This window comes from Corythoichthys intestinalis, chromosome 19 (genome assembly GCF_030265065.1).
Source record: "Corythoichthys intestinalis isolate RoL2023-P3 chromosome 19, ASM3026506v1, whole genome shotgun sequence".
NCBI classification, from domain to species: Eukaryota; Metazoa; Chordata; class Actinopteri; order Syngnathiformes; family Syngnathidae; genus Corythoichthys; species Corythoichthys intestinalis.
Window position 1 is genome coordinate 9,244,268 of NC_080413.1, and position 19,498 is coordinate 9,263,765.

General features: G+C 41.0%; 1 protein-coding gene across 2 annotated transcripts in view; it reads left to right on the top strand.

Moving 5' to 3' along the window:
• The window catches only part of wasf1 (WASP family member 1), a 75,207-nt gene that overhangs the window by 36,844 nt on the left and 18,865 nt on the right, over positions 1-19,498 (top strand). For both annotated transcript variants that reach the window (XM_057822614.1, XM_057822613.1), the window contains exons 4-5: positions 11,180-11,333; positions 14,473-14,590. In XM_057822614.1, the coding sequence (XP_057678597.1) occupies positions 11,180-11,333; positions 14,473-14,590 (272 nt within the window). The remainder of the gene's footprint in view (positions 1-11,179; positions 11,334-14,472; positions 14,591-19,498) is intronic.

A 19,498-nucleotide genomic window follows, 5' to 3' on the forward strand; every position in this document is an offset into this window, starting at 1 on the left:
TATTGCCAACAAAGGGTACATAACAAAGTATTGAGATGAACTTTTGGTATTGACCAAATACTTATTTTCCACCATGATTTGCAAATAAATTCTTTAAAGATTTTCTGTTCCCCCCCCCCCCACATTCTGTCTCTCATGGTTGAGTTTTACCCATGTTGACAATTACAGGCCTCTCTAATATTTTCAAGTGGGAGAACTTGCACAATTAGTGGTTGACTAAATATTTATTTGCCCCACTGTACCAGGTAAAGAAGAACTAAAACACAGTCAGCGCGGTCTTCTGGATTCAATGAGGAACGGACCGAGAGCAAATATCATATTCAACTCATGCCACTAGATAAAAAAACAAAAATACCTGACTGCGGCCGACAGCTGGTTCAAACAACGCCCAGTTGCTAGTTGCTACAAACATACAGCCACATACGGCCATAGTAGATATCACATATATGCAGAACGAGATGCTAAATGACAGACAATTGCGGTGTTAGAACATATAAAAATAACAAGATGTGAAACAACAGGCTTGCCGTTTAGTAGTTGCCGCGTTGTAAACAGCCGCCATCTTAAAGCAGTAGACTTCTCTAGAAGGCTCTGTTGTAGCGAACCTTAACTTTTTATCTGAATACTCCTAAATCAGCAAAATCTTGACTTGAATCTATCTTTAAATAATGAAACAGTTTTAAAACGTTGACATGTTGTAAATAGACAGAAGGGAAACTATGGAATAACGGGAGCAATTTTATCAACTTTAACGGTTGATTCACATCATTAAATTAATTGAATGTAGTTTAAAGCTGCTGATACAGAATGGGGAGTTGAATATTTTAGTTAATGTTTTTAACTGTTAACTTGATACTTAAATATTTGTTTGATTTAGCCTAATAGGATTTTTAAACTATTTTGGAACTAATGTACAAAATATTAAAAGGGGGGGGGTTTGAGTGACATCAATAATCGATTTATAATCGAATCGGAGCCTCTGAATCGTAATAGAATCGTTAGGTACCCAAAGATTCCCACCTCTAGTAACCACTGAATGATAATGGAAGGAATTTCAACTAGTGGCATCATGGAACGACAGTATACAGTGTATCACAAAAGTGAGTACACCCCTCGCATTTATGCAGATATTTAAGTTATATCTTTTCATGGGACAACGCTGACAAAATGACACTTTGACACAATGAAAAGTAGTCTATGTGCAGCTTACAGTGCCCTCCATAATTATTGGCACCCCTGAAAAAGATGTGTTTTTTAGCTTCTTATAATTGTTTTTTAATTCAAATAATATGGGACCTTAATGGAAAAAAGGAGAAAAATCCAACCTTCAATACAAGTGCATTCATTCAGTGGAGAAAAAATCCCACATAAAGAAGAAATTATTTGAAATCAAATAATGTGTGTCACAATTATTAGCACCCCTGGTGTTAATACTTTGTACAACCTCCTTTTGCCAACAAAACAAGGTCTGGGGACTGAGATGGCCATGGAGGAGCTTGATTTTGTGTCTGGTGAACCATTTCTGTGTAGATTTGGCTTTGTAGATTTGTTTAGGGTCATTGTCTTGCTGAAAGACCCAGTGACGACCCATCTTCAGCTTTCGGGCAGAGGGCAACAGATTTTGATTTAAAATGTCCTGGTATTTCAAAGCATTCATGATACCATGCACCCTAACAAGGTTCCCAGGGCCTTTGGAAGCGAAACAGCCCCACAGCATCACTGACCCACCCCCATACTTTACAGTGGGTATGAGGTGCTTTTCAGCATGAGCATCTTTTGTGGCACACCAGACCCACTTAGAGTGTTTGTTGCCAAAAAGCTCAATCTTGGTCTCATACAAAAATACACACGGTCCCAGGCTTCAACTGTGACCGTGTGCTTTGGTTTAAAAAAAAAAAAAAAAAAAAAAAAACAGAAAATCACATTGTTTGATTTTTAAAGAATTTATTTGCAAATCATGGCGGAAAATAAGTATTTGATCAATACCAAAAGTTCATCTCAATACTTTGTTATGTACCCTTTGCAGTGTTGTTAATAACGGCGTTACAATATAACGGCGTTACTAACGGCGTTATTTTTTTCAGTAGTGGGTAATCTAATTAATTACTTTTCTCATCTTGGCAACGCCGTTACCGTTACTGAGGACGGAAAGGCATGCGTTACTATATTGGTCGAAAAGTCTGAGGGAGACTGACTCACCGAGACGACAGAGCAGAGCAGGAGTGGGGAGAAGGCAAGAAAGTTGTGACGCCGAGCAAACGCGATGCTAGGTAGCTCCAATAATACATGTTGTAGCCGATAGCCTACAAACTACACCCGCATGTTATGGTAGATATGGTAGACATGGTAGATATCACATGTACTGTATATAGATATAACTAGATGCAAAATGACAGACATGGCACTAAATGCGTAAGTAGACAGCCGCCATCTTAAAACAGTAGACTTTTTAGGACGGCTCTGTTGTAGAGAACCTTCCTAGCGAACCTAAGTAACTTTTTATCTAAAATACTTCTAAATCGGCAAAATCTTGACTTGAATCTATCTTTAAATGATGAAACCGTTTTAAAACTTTCATATGTCGAAAGTACAGAGAAGGGAACTAATGCAATAATGGGAGCAATTTTAACAACTTTTAACAGTTGATTCAGGGTAAAGGGTAAATTAGGGTAAAGAATTGGGCCAATTGTACCAAAAACCTTCACAAAAAACTTCACATAGTGTGGCCAATGTTTTATTTGTTTTTTTTTGAGGGAAAAAAAAAAAGTAATTATCACCAATTACTTTGCCAAGTAACTAATTACTCTTACATTCAGGTAATTGAGTTACTAACGCAATTACTTTTTGGGAGAAGTAATTTGTAACTGTAATTAATTACTTTTTTTCAGTAAGATTAACAACACTGACCCTTTGTTGGCAATAACGGAGGCCAAACGTTTTCTGTAACTCTTGACAAGCTGTTCACACACTGTTGCTGTTTTTTTGGCCCATTCCTCCATGCAGATCTCCTCTAGAGCAGTGATGTTTTGGGGCTGTCGTTGGGCAACACAGACTTTCAACCTCCTCCACAGATTTTCTATGGGGTTGAGATCTGGAGACTGGCTAGGCCACTCCAGGACCTTGAAATGCTTCTTACGAAGCCACTCCTTTGTTGCCCTGGCTGTGTGTTTACACATACATACATACATGGCCCCATTCATTCTTTCCTTTACACAGATCAGTCGTCCTGGTCCCTTTGCAGAAAAACAGCCCCAAAGCATGATGTTTCCAACCCCATGCTTCACAGTGGGTATGATGCAATTGAATATTCTTTTTCTCCAAACACGAGAATCTGTGTTTCTACCAAAAAGTTCTGTTTTGGTTTCATCTGACCATAACACATTCTCCCAGTCCTCTTCTGGATCATCCAAATGCTCTCTAGCGAACCGCAGACGGGCCCGGACGTGTACTGGCTTCAGCAGGGGGGACACGTCTAGCCTTGCAGGATTTGAGTCCCTGGCAGCGCATTGTGTTACTGATAATAGCCTTTGTTACTGTGGTCCCAGCTCTCTGTAGGTCATTCACTAGGTCCCCCTGTATGGTTCTGGGATTTTTACTCACTGTTCTTGTTACATTTTGACGCCACGGGGGGTGAGATCTTCCATGTAGACCCAGATCGAGGGAGATTATCAGTGGTCTTGTATGTCTTCCATTTTCATGCAATAGTATACATTTGATCACTTATTTGTCTATTTTTTAGGAGAAGCTGAGCTTCCCTTCCAGTCTTAGAGCAATTGCCTCTGCTCTGTATACAGTACACAAGGCACAAAATGGAAAACAGCACAAAAATGTGACTTTTACAGGCAGCTTGAAAAAGAAGCAAAGAGCAAGTGGATAAGGGAGGAGTTATCCTCTCACTTAAGTGAACAAGGTTGGTGCGATGAACAGGCTGGTCTATCTTAAACCTGCTGAGGAAGCCGTTCCGACTCAGCCCAGATAACTCTGCAGGACAACTCTTTCACACTTGACTGCTTTTTTTCTACCGCAGTGGCCTGCGTTGCACATCAATTCTGTTATCCCACCTACACTTGCAAAAGCTCACAACATCACTTTACAGTTATAGTACACTTCAGTACAGGAGGGTAATGTAAACCACTTGCACGGGACAAAAAGGAGATGTTAAGTTAGTGTTGTAAAAGTGAGGCAGATTTGTATAAAAGCCTCCGGCTGATAAATGTTCCTGTTCCTGTTCTGCTGCAGGCTCAAAGAGGCTTTTGAGTACACTGTTCTTTCATAACAAGGCATGTGTTGATTCTCTTAGCGAAACATGTCAGACAAAAGATTCGTTTCCTCAGTGTGTATTTAAACACGTGATTGTACACGGTGTAAAATGGAGGCTTTTAGCGCTGGCAAATGACTTTGTGATGCTGACTGTTTGTGGTGTGCAGGGAGGAGAGCAGTGGAGGAGAGTGCTTGGGAATGCATGGACCGTAAATCAGGGGAGATAGGACATAGGGGGTTGGGTGTGATGATAAGTTTGACTCTTATTCTGCCATTGACGGCAATGTATGTCGGATTGGATGTTGAGCGTCGTCAATGGCTCACTAAGAGTTAAATTCCCAACCCGGAATATAATAGAAAAATAAATTCTTGCTCAAATAAATAGCAGCTAAGCATTTTCCATAAAGTAAAAGTCGATCTATAAATGAGCTGAATTGGCGCCCCGAGGAGACTTTTCTCCGTTTCCAGCTAACTGTAATGCAAATTTGCGGAATGTCATTTGTCATTGTGACACTTTCTGGAATTACGGCAACAACAACCTCCCCAAAAAAATTCTGTCGGCCGCCATCCGCTGCTGAGTTTGTAAAAATGATTGGCATAGTAATAATAATGTTTATGAGCAGGCAACGGGTGAAGAAATGTCAGTCATTGGACCGTTTTCGTCAAGAATATTGGTCACGATTTCGCAGAACGTGCAAGTTAATCAATACCAAAATCACTGGTGGACTTTCTGTCTTAGCGTCACAAAAACAGCATTATTATTAAGTAGGGCTGCAGCTATGGAATATTTTAGTAATCGAGTAATCGACTGAAAATTCTATCGATTAATCGAGTAATCAGATAAAACATATTTTTTAGGTGAAGAGCCATTATAAATATACATGAGAAAACAAGACATTTCATCTAATATTGAAGCATTTTCAGTCAATCAGTGTCTATATTTTCGATGTACATTGTTGAAAACAGCCAACAATTGCATCTCAGATGTAATCAGATTAAAAAAAGACTAATTCACTGCTTTCACTCAAAAAACTTTTAGAGCTTATAAAATATGTGTGTGTGTGTGTGTGTGTGTGTGTGTGTGTATATATATATATATATATAAAATGAGAGAGCAGCAGACCTCAGAGAGAAGATCATGAAGTCCTGGGGGAACTCAACTACCTCCTACCTGCCAAGGCTAACAAACAAAGTACCATCAGAATCTCTGCTGGAGGATGTAAACACAGCACTGCTGAACATCCCCACCGTAAACATCACTGAGACCAATCAGCTGATATATGCAGCAGCATCAGTCATCCTAGAGTCACTTGGCTACAAGATAAGCAGCGCCAGTAGCCAGAAGGAGCCTCCATGGAAACGAAGGCTAGAGGCAAAAATCGGAACAACACGGAGAGAAGTTAGCCTCCTAACAGAGCTGAGCAAAGGCGTGAAACCTAAGAAACAACTGCCCAAGAAATACAGCAAGCTGTCCACAGCTGAGGCACTGGAGACTGCTAAGCAAAGGCTCACAGCCCTAGCTAGCCGCCTAAAGAGGTACATAGGAGAAGTAGAGGCCAGGAGAATAAACACTGTGTTCTCCAATAATCCAGCTAAGGTCTACTCTCAGTGGCAGGATACCAAGACCACAGCAGACCCACCCAGGGCTGAGACTGAACAATACTGGAAGAGTATCTGGGGAAAAAGAGGCGTCTCACAGCACTAACGCCCAATGGCTGGCAGACCTGCAGTCAGAACATCGCAACATCCCAGAACAAAACCCAGTACTCATCACAAACAGCAGACATCCAGACAAGACTGTCCAAGATGAAGAACTTGACAGCTCCAGGGCCCAACAAGATTCATGCCTACTGGCTTAAGAAGCTAACTGCACTCCATGAACACCTAGCACCACAAATGAACCAGCTGCTGAGGTCGGGGACCCACCCAGAGTGGCTAACCCAAGGTCGGACAGTCCTCATCATGAAGGACCCTCCGAAGGGGACGGTACCATCCAACTACCGGCCTATCACCTGCCTCAGCACCACATGGAAGCTCCTATCAGGCATCATAGCGGCTAAAATGAGCAAGCACATGGAGCAATACATGCACAGGGCACAGAAAGGCATTAACACCAGGGGAGCCAAGCACCAACTTGGAAAAGCGCTATATAAGTATAACACCATTTACCATTTACTGGTGGACAGGCCGGTTGCCAGGGACTGCTAAGCTAGGAGCACCAACCTGTGCACTGCCTGGATTGACTACAAGAAAGCCTATGACTCAATGCCACACACATGGATACTGGAATGCTTGAAGCTGTATAACATCAACAGGACACTAAGGACCTTCCTCCAGAACTCGATGGGGCTGTGGAAGACAACTCTAGAAGCCAACTTGAAGCCAGTTGCACATGTGAGCATCAAATGCCGTATCTAGCAAGGAGATGCTCTGTCATCCCTGCTGTTCTGCATAGGCCTAAAGCCCCTCAGCCAGATCATCACCAAGAATGGTTTCGGGTACCGGTTCCGAAGTGGAACAACCATCAGTCACCTCCTCTACATGGATGACATCAAGCTGTATACCAAGAATGAGCGTGACATCGACTCCCTGATCCACCTCACGAGAATATACAGCAATGACATCGGGATGTCATTTGGACTAGATAAGTGTGCGCGAATGGTATCCAGAAGAGGGAAGGTGATCTCAACTGAAGGGGCTGAACTACCTGAAGGCAACATAACAGATGTGCAGGACAGCTACAAGTACCTGGGGATCCCACAGGCAAATGGAAACCATGAGGAAGCAACTAGAAGGTATGCCACAACCAAATACCTACAGAGGGTGAGGCAGGTCCTCAAGAGTCAACTGAATGGCAAGAATAAGATCCAGGCCATTAACAACTATGCCCTACCAGTAATCAGATACCCTGCTGGCATCGTATCCTGGCCACTGGAAGAGATGCTGGCTACCGACATCAAGACAAGGAAGCTCCTTACAATGTACGGAGGGTTTCACCCTAAGTCCAGCATCCTGAGGCTCTACACAAAGCGGAAAGAGGGAGGCCGAGGACTAGTGAGCATCAGAGCCACGATCCAAGAGGAAACTACATCCCTCCAAGAGTACATCATGAAAATGGCCCCCAGTGATGACCTGCTCGTTGAATGCCTCAGGCAACAGAAGCTCAATAAGGAGGAGGACCCTGAGGAGCTATCATGGATGGACAAGCCCCTGCATGGTGTTTACCACCGACAAATTGAGGAGGTAGCTGACATGGGAAAAACATACCAGTGGCTGGAAAAGGCCGGACTGAAAGACAACACGGAGGCACTGATCATGGCAGCACAAGAACAGGCCCTTAACACAAGAGCAATAGAGGCTGGGGTCTATCACACCAGACAGGACCCCAGGTGCAGGCTATGCAAAGAGGCCCCTGAGACAGTCCAGCACATCACAGCAGGGTATAAGATGCTAGCAAGCAAGGCATACATGGAACGACATAACCAGGTAGCAGGCATAGTGTACAGGAACATCTGTGCCGAGTACGGACTGGAGACCCCAGAGTCAAGGTGGGCGACACCTCTGAAGGTGGTCGAGAACAACCGAGCCCAGATCCTTTGGGACTTCCAGATCCAGACAGACAAACTGGTGATGGCCAACCAGCCTGACATAGTGGTGGTGGATAAACATCAGAAGACAGCAGTAGTGATAGATGTAGCAATGCCGAGCGATAGCAACATCAGGAAAAAAGAACATGAAAAGCTGGAGAAATATCAAGAGTTGAAGGAAGAGTTGGAGAAAATGTGGGGAGTGAAGGCAAGAGTGGTGCCAGTAGTGATGGGGACACTAGGGGCAGTGACCCCCAAGCTGGGTGCATGGCTCCAACAGATACCAGGAACAACGTCCGACGTCTCCATTCAGAAGAGCAAGCTATCCCAGGCCTCTGGTAGAGGACCCGAGCTTGAAAGGAGAGACCATACCGTGGGCGAGACGACAATTTATTATTATTATTATTTTTTAATATATATTTCTTACCTAAAAATGACATTACGCTTGATAACACACATTACTTAAAAGTTAGGTGTTTTTCCCACGTGTTTCAATTGAATTTCTATTTGTGTCAAGCTATTTTTAAGTTCTTGTTAAGTTTCAAGTTAGTCTAAACTGTAAGTCCTGATAGGATTTTGAGTTTATGCAGTGTTCAAAATAAATGTATGATACCTGCTGTATTGGAGCACATTAGGTATGATTGTTTTTTTTTTATCTAGCGGCATGAGCTGAACATGATATTTACTCTCGGTCCGTTCCTTATTGCCTCCCAAAGACCGCGCTGACTGTGTTTTACTTCCGCTTTACCTGGGATAATTCAGTAATCGGAATTTGAAAGTTTGTGAATCGTTCTCGAATCTTCTACGGCCGGATCGCGAATAATCTAAGAATCGGAAATTTCGCACGCCTCTTAATTATTATATCATTTCACATGTTATTTTGTAAAGCACTTTGGACTCCTTTGCAGATTTTTAAAATGTGCTATACAAATAAAGTTGATTGATTGAATGATTGGGGGAAAAAAAGCCTAAAAATTATGAATAAATTATGAAAATAATTGCTGATTTAACGTGACAGCCTTACTTCTAAGTCCTTCTCATCTATAGCTTGGCTCCGAATCACAGCTTCCCGTCCCTTATCATCACAACTCAGCTGTGCACATAAAAAAGATAAAAACGCAGGCAAGCCAACGTGACTTGGACGGACACGCCGGGTAAACGGACGACATGAAAAACGTACAGCTGAAGGTCGGCCGCGAGCCGGCATGATGTATACCGACCACGCAGTCGTTGACTTAGCAGTTAAGGTCATACCTGCTTTTAATCACACAAATGTGTGCGTTTCAAATCGGACGGAAACTGGCAAACGCTCGAGCGAGCCTTTATCCCTTTAAAGGGTGTCATCCCTCACTTTGTTCTTCACCTGAGCTTTTGTCATTGTTGTGGTTTTTCATCTGACTGAGTGATCCCTGCCCTTCCTCCATCTTGCATGGATGCTATTTGTGTGCTGTCAGGCTCCCTTTCCAAGTAATGGCCTGTAGCTCTCACACACCCCGCCCTTATTTAATGGCACTGTTAAATTGCTGCAGGCTAATACAGGAGGCCACAAAGCCACCACAAATGTTTCAGTGCCACTGACAGCAATAAACGTCTGATCCATTTAAACTGGGAGGGTGATTGCTTTAAGAGAACTTTTATAGTACAGTTTTTGTGTCAGTACGCCACATTGCCTTTTTCTGCCTTCCCGGGGTAGCAGTAAAGTGAATCCATTTGTCACTTGAATAATTCAGGCATTTGGATTTCTGTCCGTGATTTGCCATTTTTACTGAGCGCCACAGATTGGGAGTTAATGCAGCGTCAATGGAAATGTCCTGCAGGCCGGTCTTACTAAACTAGCTGCCAAGTATTGAGCTGACGATCCCGAAGGGGTTTTCTCGGCAACCTTAAGATCGAGATTGTGTATCGGAAAAAAAAAAAGTTGAGGTCGTGATATATTTGATTAATCAATTGTGGTGGAAATGCAGCCTGAACAGTTTGGCAGATCGCTAACAATCACTTGAAATGTGTCCTAAGTCGATATTTTTCAAGCTATTTATTAAAATCCATTTGCGCTAAACTGTTAAACACACCTAACAAAGAAAACTACACATGCTAAGCATTGAAATACAAAATAAACTTCAGATTCTATTGTTTTGTTCATGAAAATCTGTTAGCTTAATGCTAATTTGAAGATGCCAGTGACATGCAAACAAAAGTTAGCATCACGCCATTGTATTTAACTCTCAAAATATTGAATATTCATGAATATCAACACAGCCATAGTAGTGCTAGATGCTCTTCTTCTACTATTCTATCAATGTCAGTTCTTCTCTGCGAAGCGCCACTGCCTTCCAGTGGCCAATATGCATATATATTCAAGTACAGTGGTACATCGACATACGATCGCCTCGACACACGATCTTTTAAACATTCGACGTAAAATTTGACTCCTCATTTATCTATACAGCCGACGACATGCTTGAAATACGACGATTTTTGACAGTGCCGCAGTTTGTTTTCCCGCAAATGATGCACAGCGGATTTTCTGGTGAAACAAATCAACATGGGGTCCAAAAATGTTAGTGCAGGAGGTGAAAAAAGGAATTTTTTTGTTTGAGCTAATGTTTTTTAATGCATTCATAATTTAGTTTATAGCTATATTAAGCTGTTTTTTACAAGAATATGTGTCTGAACCATTTTTTAAGAACATTGTAAAAAAAACTTTAGCATTTTCTAGCATTTAAGCTAGCGGACTTTTTCTATGTAAGCTAGCCAATTGTTGTTTTGTTGTACATAGATCCTCATTTAAAAAAAAACATTTTATACTGTTTGAGGCTCAGCTCAGGTATTTTAATTTTTCATGTTCCTTATTCGATTACTCGATTATTCGAACTAACTAGTCCATTGATTAATCGACTACTAAAATATTCCATGGCTGCAGCCCTAATCAATAGCTTCAGCCCTAATTTCAAGCCAAATTTACACTAACTTTATCCTTTGATTTTTTTCACATTTCAAAGTGCATGCATGGTGCTATTTAATATATTAATTACCTTGAATCCTCGACCAAATCACTCTTGAGATGCTACTGCCTGCTTGTAGATGGTAAAACCTTCGTCCAGTTTGTATGAATTTATCACAGTGAAAGCCAACTCAGCTCTGCCTGGGTCGGGCCCCCTACGGAAAGGTGTGGCGCAACGTCTGTGGGAGCTTTCTTGTCAACTGATGACGGAGTCTATAATACAATAATGGAAAGAATTAAGATTGGATGATATGAGAAAAAAACATTAAGAAAAATAAAATCCCAGATCGCCCAGCCCTACCTAACGATAATTTGCTGCCTTTTTTTCCAGTGTCCCTGCAGGACATCACAATGAGAAAGGCTTTCAGAAGTTCCACCATCCAGGACCAGCAGCTGTTCGATCGCGAATCTCTACCGGTTCCGATGCAGGAGACCTACCAAGCCTGCGAACAGCCGCCGCCTCTCAATATCCTCACGCCTTACAGGTTAGAATCCACACTCACCGGCCACTTTATTAGGTACACCATGCTAGTAACGGGTTGGACCCCCTTTTGCCTTCAGAACTGCCTCAATTCTTCGTGGCATAGATTCAACAAGGTGCTGGAAGCATTCCTCAGAGAGTTTGGTCCATATTGACATGATGGCATCACACAGTTGGTGCAGATTTGTCGGCTGCACATCCATGATGCGAATCTTCCGTTCCACCACATCCCAAAGATGCTCTATTGGATTGAGATCTGGTGACTGTGGAGGCCATTTGAGTACAGTGAACTCATTGTCATGTTCAAGAAACCAGTCTGAGATGATTCCAGCTTTATGACATGGCGCATTATCCTGCTGAAATTAGCCATCAGAAGTTGGGTACATTGTGGTCATAAAGGGATGGACATGGTCAGCAACAATACTCAGGTAGGCTGTGGCGTTCCAACGATGCTAAATTGGTACCAAGGGGCCCAAAGAGTGCCAAGAAAATATTCCCCACACCATTACACCACCACCACCAGCCTGAACCGTTGATAGAAGGCAGGATGGATCCATGCTTTCATGTTGTTGACGCCAAATTCTGACCCTACCGTCCGAATGTCGCAGCAGAAATCGAGACTCATCAGACCAGGCAACGTTTTTCCAATCTTCTTTTGTCCAATTTCGATGAGCTTGTGCAAATTGTAGCCTCAGTTTCCTATTCTTAGCTGAAAGGAGTGGCACCCGGTGTGGTCTTCTGCTGCTTTAGCCCATCTGCCTCAAAGTTCGACGTACTGTGCGTTCAGAGATGCTCTTCTGCCTACCTTGGTTGTAACGGGTGGTTATTTGAGTCACTGTTGCCTTTCTATCAGCTCAAACCAGTCTGGTAATTCTCCTCTGACCTCTGGTATCAACAAGGCATTTCCGCCCATAGAACTGCCGCTCACTGGGTATTTTTTCTTTTTTGGACCATTCTCTGTAAACCCTAGAGATGGTTGTGCGTGAAAATCCCAGTAGATCAGCAGTTTCTGAAATACTCAGACCAGCCCTTCTGGCACCAACAACCATGCCACGTTCAAAGTCACTCAAATCACCTTTCTTCCCCATACCGATGATCGGTTTGAACTGCAGGAGATTGTCTTAAACCATGTCTACATGCCTAAATGCACTGAGTTAGTGCATGATTAGAAATTAAATGTTAACGAGCAGTTGGACAGGTATACCTAATAAAGTGTCCGGTGAGTGTATGCTGTAATGTTAGCTATCTGAGACCAGCCCGTTTGCATTTATGAATGAGAAACAATATCAAAGCCTTAGGAGACCCCGGAGAAGAATACATCAGAAAGGTGGAGTTCTTTTCTCTTTGTATCCCCCTGACTGATATGAAAGAACATTTTTTGGCAGCGAGCTTTCTTTGTGATCATTTGAATCTTCAACAGAAAACATTGATGTGACAACCGCCACTGTGGAGGTTCCAGCTCGTTTTACATCTCCCGCCCAAGTGACGGCAGGAGTTCCCTCAAGTGACTGTGAAAATCTTTCAAAGGGAGTGAGGGAAGAGGAACAAGAGAATAGTTGACAGAGAATGAATGATGAAGTGGAAACACACTCGCTAATTATTGATGTGGAGTTAATTCATCAGCAAGGCTGAACGTTCCTTAATGTGGATCAGCGCCAGATATGAAACCCACAGAATATCAGGTTCTGCGGCGATATAACCAGTGGAAAGTTTGTTTCTAGTTTTTTAGTTCGTTTGTGTTTCACGGAACATGCATGTCTTTGAATTTTGTTGTACTCTTTGGTTCTGTCTGGTACGAGTAAAGTTGGATTATGAATACTTTGTAACTGTACCATTGTTTTCCACAGTGACCCCTCGCTACTTCGCACCCTCAGTCCATCTTGGAAAGAAAAGAATACCTTTATTTTCAGACTATAAGCCGCTACTTTTTTCCCTTCATTTTGAATCTTGCAGTTTATAGTCCAGTGCGGCTTTTTTGTTGATTTATTTGGGTTAATAGGCAACACATGCCTCCTAGCATGCATTGCAGCTAGAGATGTCCCAATCGATTGGCATCCCGATCGATCGGGTCCGATCACGTCATTTTCAAAGTATCAGAATCGGCAAAAAAATATCGGCTATGTCTTTTTAAAAAAAAAATATATATATATTTTTTTTATTTAATTGTTTTCTAATTGTATTTAACGTTACAAACATGTCACACTCATCCAGAGTCTTTAGTTTAGGCTTAAGGTAGGGTTATCAAATTTATCCCGATAACGGCTGTAACACAATTAACGCATGCGCTGCACGACCCACTCACGCATTGTCGCGTTCAATCTATAAAGGCGCCGTTTTACCCGTATATAGAGCTAAAAGGCAGCGTAAAATAGGTAGAGTGAATTTTGGCAGTCTTTGGAGGCTTTTTTTAATTGGCTAAAGCCTTACAATCCCTCTCTCAACATTTAGAAATATCGTGAGAAGCAATGTGGGGAAGAAAGGTAGTAATTGATCTTTTTCTTAACACCCTATGTATTTCCCAACGCAGAGAAGATATATCAATTGGTGCCACTACGCACAGTCATGGTTGCACTTCCCATCATGCATTTGGGCAGAACAGTTAAATGGCTACAGTATCATTTACTGAAAGCTCAACAAATACACTAGATGGCAATATTTAGTCACAATATACAAAGTCACATTTAGCCTTTAAGAATTACAAGTCTTTCTATCCGTGGATCCCTCTCACAGAAAGAATGTTAATAATGTAAATGCCATCTTGAGGATTTATTGTCATAATAAACAAATACAGTATTTATGTACTGTATGTTGAATGTATATATTCGTCCGAGTTTTATTCATTTTTTTCTTAATGCATTGCCAAAATGTATATGATCGGGAAAAATTATCGGGAATGATTGGAATTGAATCGGAAGCAAAAAAAAAAAAAAAAGCAACCGGATCGGGAAATATCGGGATCGGCAGATACTCAAACTAAAACGATCGGGATCGCATCAGGACCAAAAAAACATGATCGGAACAACCCTAGTCACAACCTCAATTTACAGCACCAAACCCTCACCCAGAAACACCTCATCCAAACATCTCAAATATTCCGAGGTCCAACTTCTGTAAAAACTTGACTCTGTTCATTTTGTTGGCAGGGACGACGGAAAGGAAGGCCTCAAATTCTACACCAACCCTTCCTACTTTTTCGACCTATGGCGAGAGAAAATGCTCCAAGACACCGAAGACAAGCGGAAAGAACGCCGGAAACAGAAGGTATGTCTCATTCCGTCGTGTTGGACATTATCGTCGTCAACTTTATAGTTAATTATATCTCATTACGCTAGCGTCAATGAGGATTAAGGAGGTGGGGCTCGTTTACAAGAGGGGCGAGGTCAGTCGCAAAGACGAGACCAAGTTTTTACAACATCTAATTAATCGTCACGCCGCGTAAGACTTTATTTGCGTCCGAGGGTTCCGCTTGTTTACCGCCTAGGCCTCCCGTAGCGAGTTTCTTATTATTAATTAATCGGCCCCCCACTTGTGTAGACGGACCCCGCAGAGATGGTCGCTCTTGTGGGTCGGATTTGAGGTATTACACACCGTTTGTGAGTCTAGAAAAATGAATAAAAATATGGTAAAAATACGAATGCTACTTATTAAGAATCCTCCTTCATCCATCGTTGCTTTTCCACTTTCTCATCTAATGCTGTCCAAATGTGCGCAGCTGGAAATGCCTTATCTCGCGTGTCCCGAGGGCCTTATAAGCGTCCTCTCCGAATCCCCTCCTCCTTCTCTTCCTTTCCTCAACTCCCTCGAGGTAAGCTCCTCTCCCCTACCCCGTTGCCCCCTCAGTTGAGCATCCGCTATTTCACACGGTGAAGCCTGAAGCCCACTAAACTCAGTCTTTTTTTTGAGCGCTGTCGCGTGTTACTAACACCGATTGAAGTTTATGTCCTGCTATATACGTGTGGAAAGTCTATAAAGAAGTGCGCGGAATACCTAATTTGTATTGTAGTATTTACGTGAATGTCTGGTTTACACATTTGTTTTAAAAGAACGCTTGGAAAATGAATAACCGCATGTCGTAAGTGGGTCTGCCTCATTTAACTCATTGGGTGCCATTAGGGGTGTTCCGATCATGTTTTTTTGCTCCTGATCATCCGATCCCGATCATTTTAGTATGAGTATCTGCCGATCCCAATATTTCCTGATCCGATTGCTTTTTTTTTTTGCTCCCGATTCAATTCCAATCATTCTTGATAATTTTTCCCGATCATATACATTTTGGCAATGCGTTAAGAAAAAAATGAATAAAACTCTGCCGATTATATACATTCAACATACAGTACATAAGTACTGTATTCGTTTATTATGACCATAAATCCTCAAGATGGCATTTACATTATAAACATTCTTTCTGTGAGAGGGATCCACGGAGAGAAAGACTTGTAATTAACGCACATGGCCCGCTCAGACAGATTTAAATGACTGTACAGTGAAATGCCCACTTGTTAATTGTGTTTTATGGAGTTTTGCCGCCCTCTGCTGGCGCTTGGGTGCGACTGATGTTATAGACTTCAGCACCCATGAGCATTGTGTAAGTAATTATTGACATCAACTAGGCATGTGCCGGTATGAGATTTTCACGGTACGATAACCGTGAGCAAAAATACCGCGGTTTCACGGTATCACGTTATTGCAATTATAGCTCCAAAATTTTGAGATGTATGGGTTTAAAAAAAAAAAAAAAAAAAATCCATTGAACAGGATTTTTTCTAAACATATTTGCAAATTGGAACATGAATATAATGTGAAAATAAATAAATTAACAAAAAATAACAAATATAATATAAAATTAAAATAAATAGAACCTAGACTGTACCCACAGCCACAGCTCAAGTTGCTCAATATTAGAGTAAGAACAAAATAATTGCTATAAAAAGTAAAAACACTTCTAAATAAAATTAAAAATATATACTGTATGACTTTTTTTTTGAGGGGGGAAGCTCAAGTGAAGTTTCGCCATTTTCAGCCACTGTGTCAACTCTAGTCTACATGATGCCATGCCTTTGTGTTAAAAAGAACAAAGAATTCATAAGTTAATAAGTTAGTTAAAATGTATAAGTTAGTTTTATAAATTAGTTAAAATGTAAATATTGTTGAGGAAAGGTTTCATCTAAAATTTTTTTTTTAAAAAGTGAGGAGCGAGACCTCCTCTCTCAATTAGCGATCTTTGACGCGATTCTTTTTCTTTCCCCCCTGCATTCAAGCTTTTCTCTCACTCAGCGGCTGTGAGACATAAAAGAAGCTGCTCTCCCAGTTTAGCCTAGGCTAACATTCGTCTTTGTAAGTTTTAGTTAGTTTGTATATTGAATTTGAAAGGAAAATGTGTGTTTTGTTTTTGGCGAACTTTTTAATGGAGCTACTGCTATCCTGTTGAACCTAATCACACGTGGAAAAATACAATTGTACAGCGTTTTAAATGTATTTATTTGTATATTTCACCACGATTTGAGAGCTCAATAAATTGAAGAAAAGTACGCCTTGTGTTTGGAGGATTTATTTTTGGGTTTGCTGGCTGTTTAGTGACACTCACGGCAACAAACGGGAAGGGGTGAGCGGTGCCGCACCAAGCCACTTTGGCTGCATTTTGGCACATGAAAAATAGCGAATACCGTACTAAGGTATGACGGAAAATTTTAATGGTTTTGAAACCGCGACGTTTTCACACCACGGTAAACCGTGAAACCGGTAACCGGCACATGTCTAACATCAACAATGGCGGGCCACGAGTTAATTTTTTTATTGAAAATTTTACTAATTTTTTCAAAACGAAAACATTAGGAGGGGTTTTAATATAAAATTTCTATAACTTGTGATAACATTTATGTTTTAAGAACTACAAGTCTTTCTATCCATGGATCGCTTTAACAGAATGTTAATAATGTTAATGCCATCTTGTTGATTTATTGTTATAATAAACAAATACAGTCCTTATGTACCGTATGTTGAATGTATATATCCGTCTTGTGTCTTATCTTTCCATTCCAACAATAATTTACAGAAAAATATGGCATATTTTATCGATGGTTTGAATTGCGATTAATTGCAATTAATTACGATTAAATTAAATTAATTTTTAAACTGTAATTAACTCGATTAAAAATTTTAATCATTTGACAGCCCTAAAAATTTTCAATCAAAAAATAAACTAGTAGCTCGCCATTGTTGATGTCAAGCCATAAAATCAGTCGCACCAAAGCGCCAGCAGAGGGAGACAAAAAACACAAGTAACTAGTGGACATGACACTGCTGTCATTTTAATCTGTTTGAGCGGGGCATGTGCGTTAATTGCGTCAAGTATTTTAACGTGATTAATTAAAAAAATTAATTAACGCCCGTTAACGCAAATTTTGACAGCCTTAGTTATTAGCAATTGTTTCTACAAAATGGATAAGTGACGAGACTTTTGTCAGGAACTGTACAATCGATGTATCGATATTTTTATTGATAATATTATTTGATTCACTGTTAATTTTTTCTTTAATATCTTAATTAGGGCTGTCAAAATTATCGCGTTAACGGGCGGTAATTAAATTTTTTAATTAATCACGTTAAAATATTTGACGCAATTAACGCACAAATACCCCACTCAAACAGATTAAAATGACAGCAAAGTGAAATGTGTACTTGTTGTGTTTTTCGGAGTTTTATCGCCCTCTGCTGGCGCTTGGGTGCGACTGATTTTATTGGCTTCAGCACCCATGAGCATTGTGTAAGTAATTATTGACATACACAATGGCGGGCTACTAGTTTATTTTTTGATTGGAAATTTTACAAATTTTATTAAAACGAAAACATTAAGAGGGGTTTCAATATAACATTTCTATAACTTCAACTAAGATTTAAGAACTACAAGTCTTTCTATCCATGGATCGCTTTAACAGAATGTTAATAATGGTAATGCCATCTTGTTGATTTATTGTTATAATAAATACAGTCCTTATGTACCGTATGTTGAATGTACAGTGCCTTGCAAAAGTATTCGGCCCCCTTGAACCTTGCAACCTTTCGCCACATTTCAGGCTTCAAACATAAAGATATAAAATTTTAATTTTTTGTCAAGAATCAACAACAAGTGGGACACAATCGTGAAGTGGAACAAAATTTATTGGATAATTTAAACTTTTTTAACAAATAAAAAACTGAAAAGTGGGGCGTGCAATATTATTCGGCCCCCTTGCGTTAATACTTTGTAGCGCCACCTTTTGCTCCAATTACAGCTGCAAGTCGCATGGGGGTATGTTTCTATCAGTTTTGCACATCGAGAGACTGACATTCTTGCCCATTCTTCCTTGCAAAACAGCTCGAGCTCAGTGAGGTTGGATGGAGAGTGTTTGTGAACAGCAGTCTTCAGCTCTTTCCACAGATTCTCCATTGGATTCAGGTCTGGACTTTGACTTGGCCATTCTAACATCTGGATACGTTTATTTTTGAACCATTCCATTGTAGATTTGGCTTTATGTTTTGGATCATTGTCCTGTTGGAAGATAAATCTCCGTTCCAGTCTCAGGGCTTGTGCAGATACCAACAGGTTTTCTTCCAGAATGTTCCTGTATTTGGCTGCATCCATCTTCCCGTCAATTTTAACCATCTTCCCTGTCCCTGCTGAAGAAAAGCAGGCCCAAACCATGATGCTGCCACCACCATGTTTGACAGTGGGGATGGTGTGTTCAGGGTGATGAGCTGTGTTGCTTTTATGCCAAACGTATCGTTTTGCATTGTGGCCCAAAAGTTCAATTTTGGTTTCATCTGACCAGAGCACCTTCTTCCACATGTTTGGTGTGTCTCCCAGGTGGCTTGTGGCAAACTTTAAACGAGACTTTTCATGGATATCTTTGAGAAATGGCTTTCTTCTTGCCACTCTTCCATAAAGGCCAGATTTGTGCAGTGTACGACTGATTGTTGTCCTATGGACAGACTCTCCCACCTCAGCTGTAGATCTCTGCAGTTCATCCAGAGTGATCATGGGCCTCTTGGCTGCATCTCTGATCAGTTTTCTCCCTGTTTGAGAAGAAAGTTTGGAAGGACGGCCGGGTCTTGGTAGATTTGCAGTGGTTTGATGCTCCTTCCATTTCAATATGATGGCTTGCACAGTGCTCCTTGAGATGTTTAAAGCTT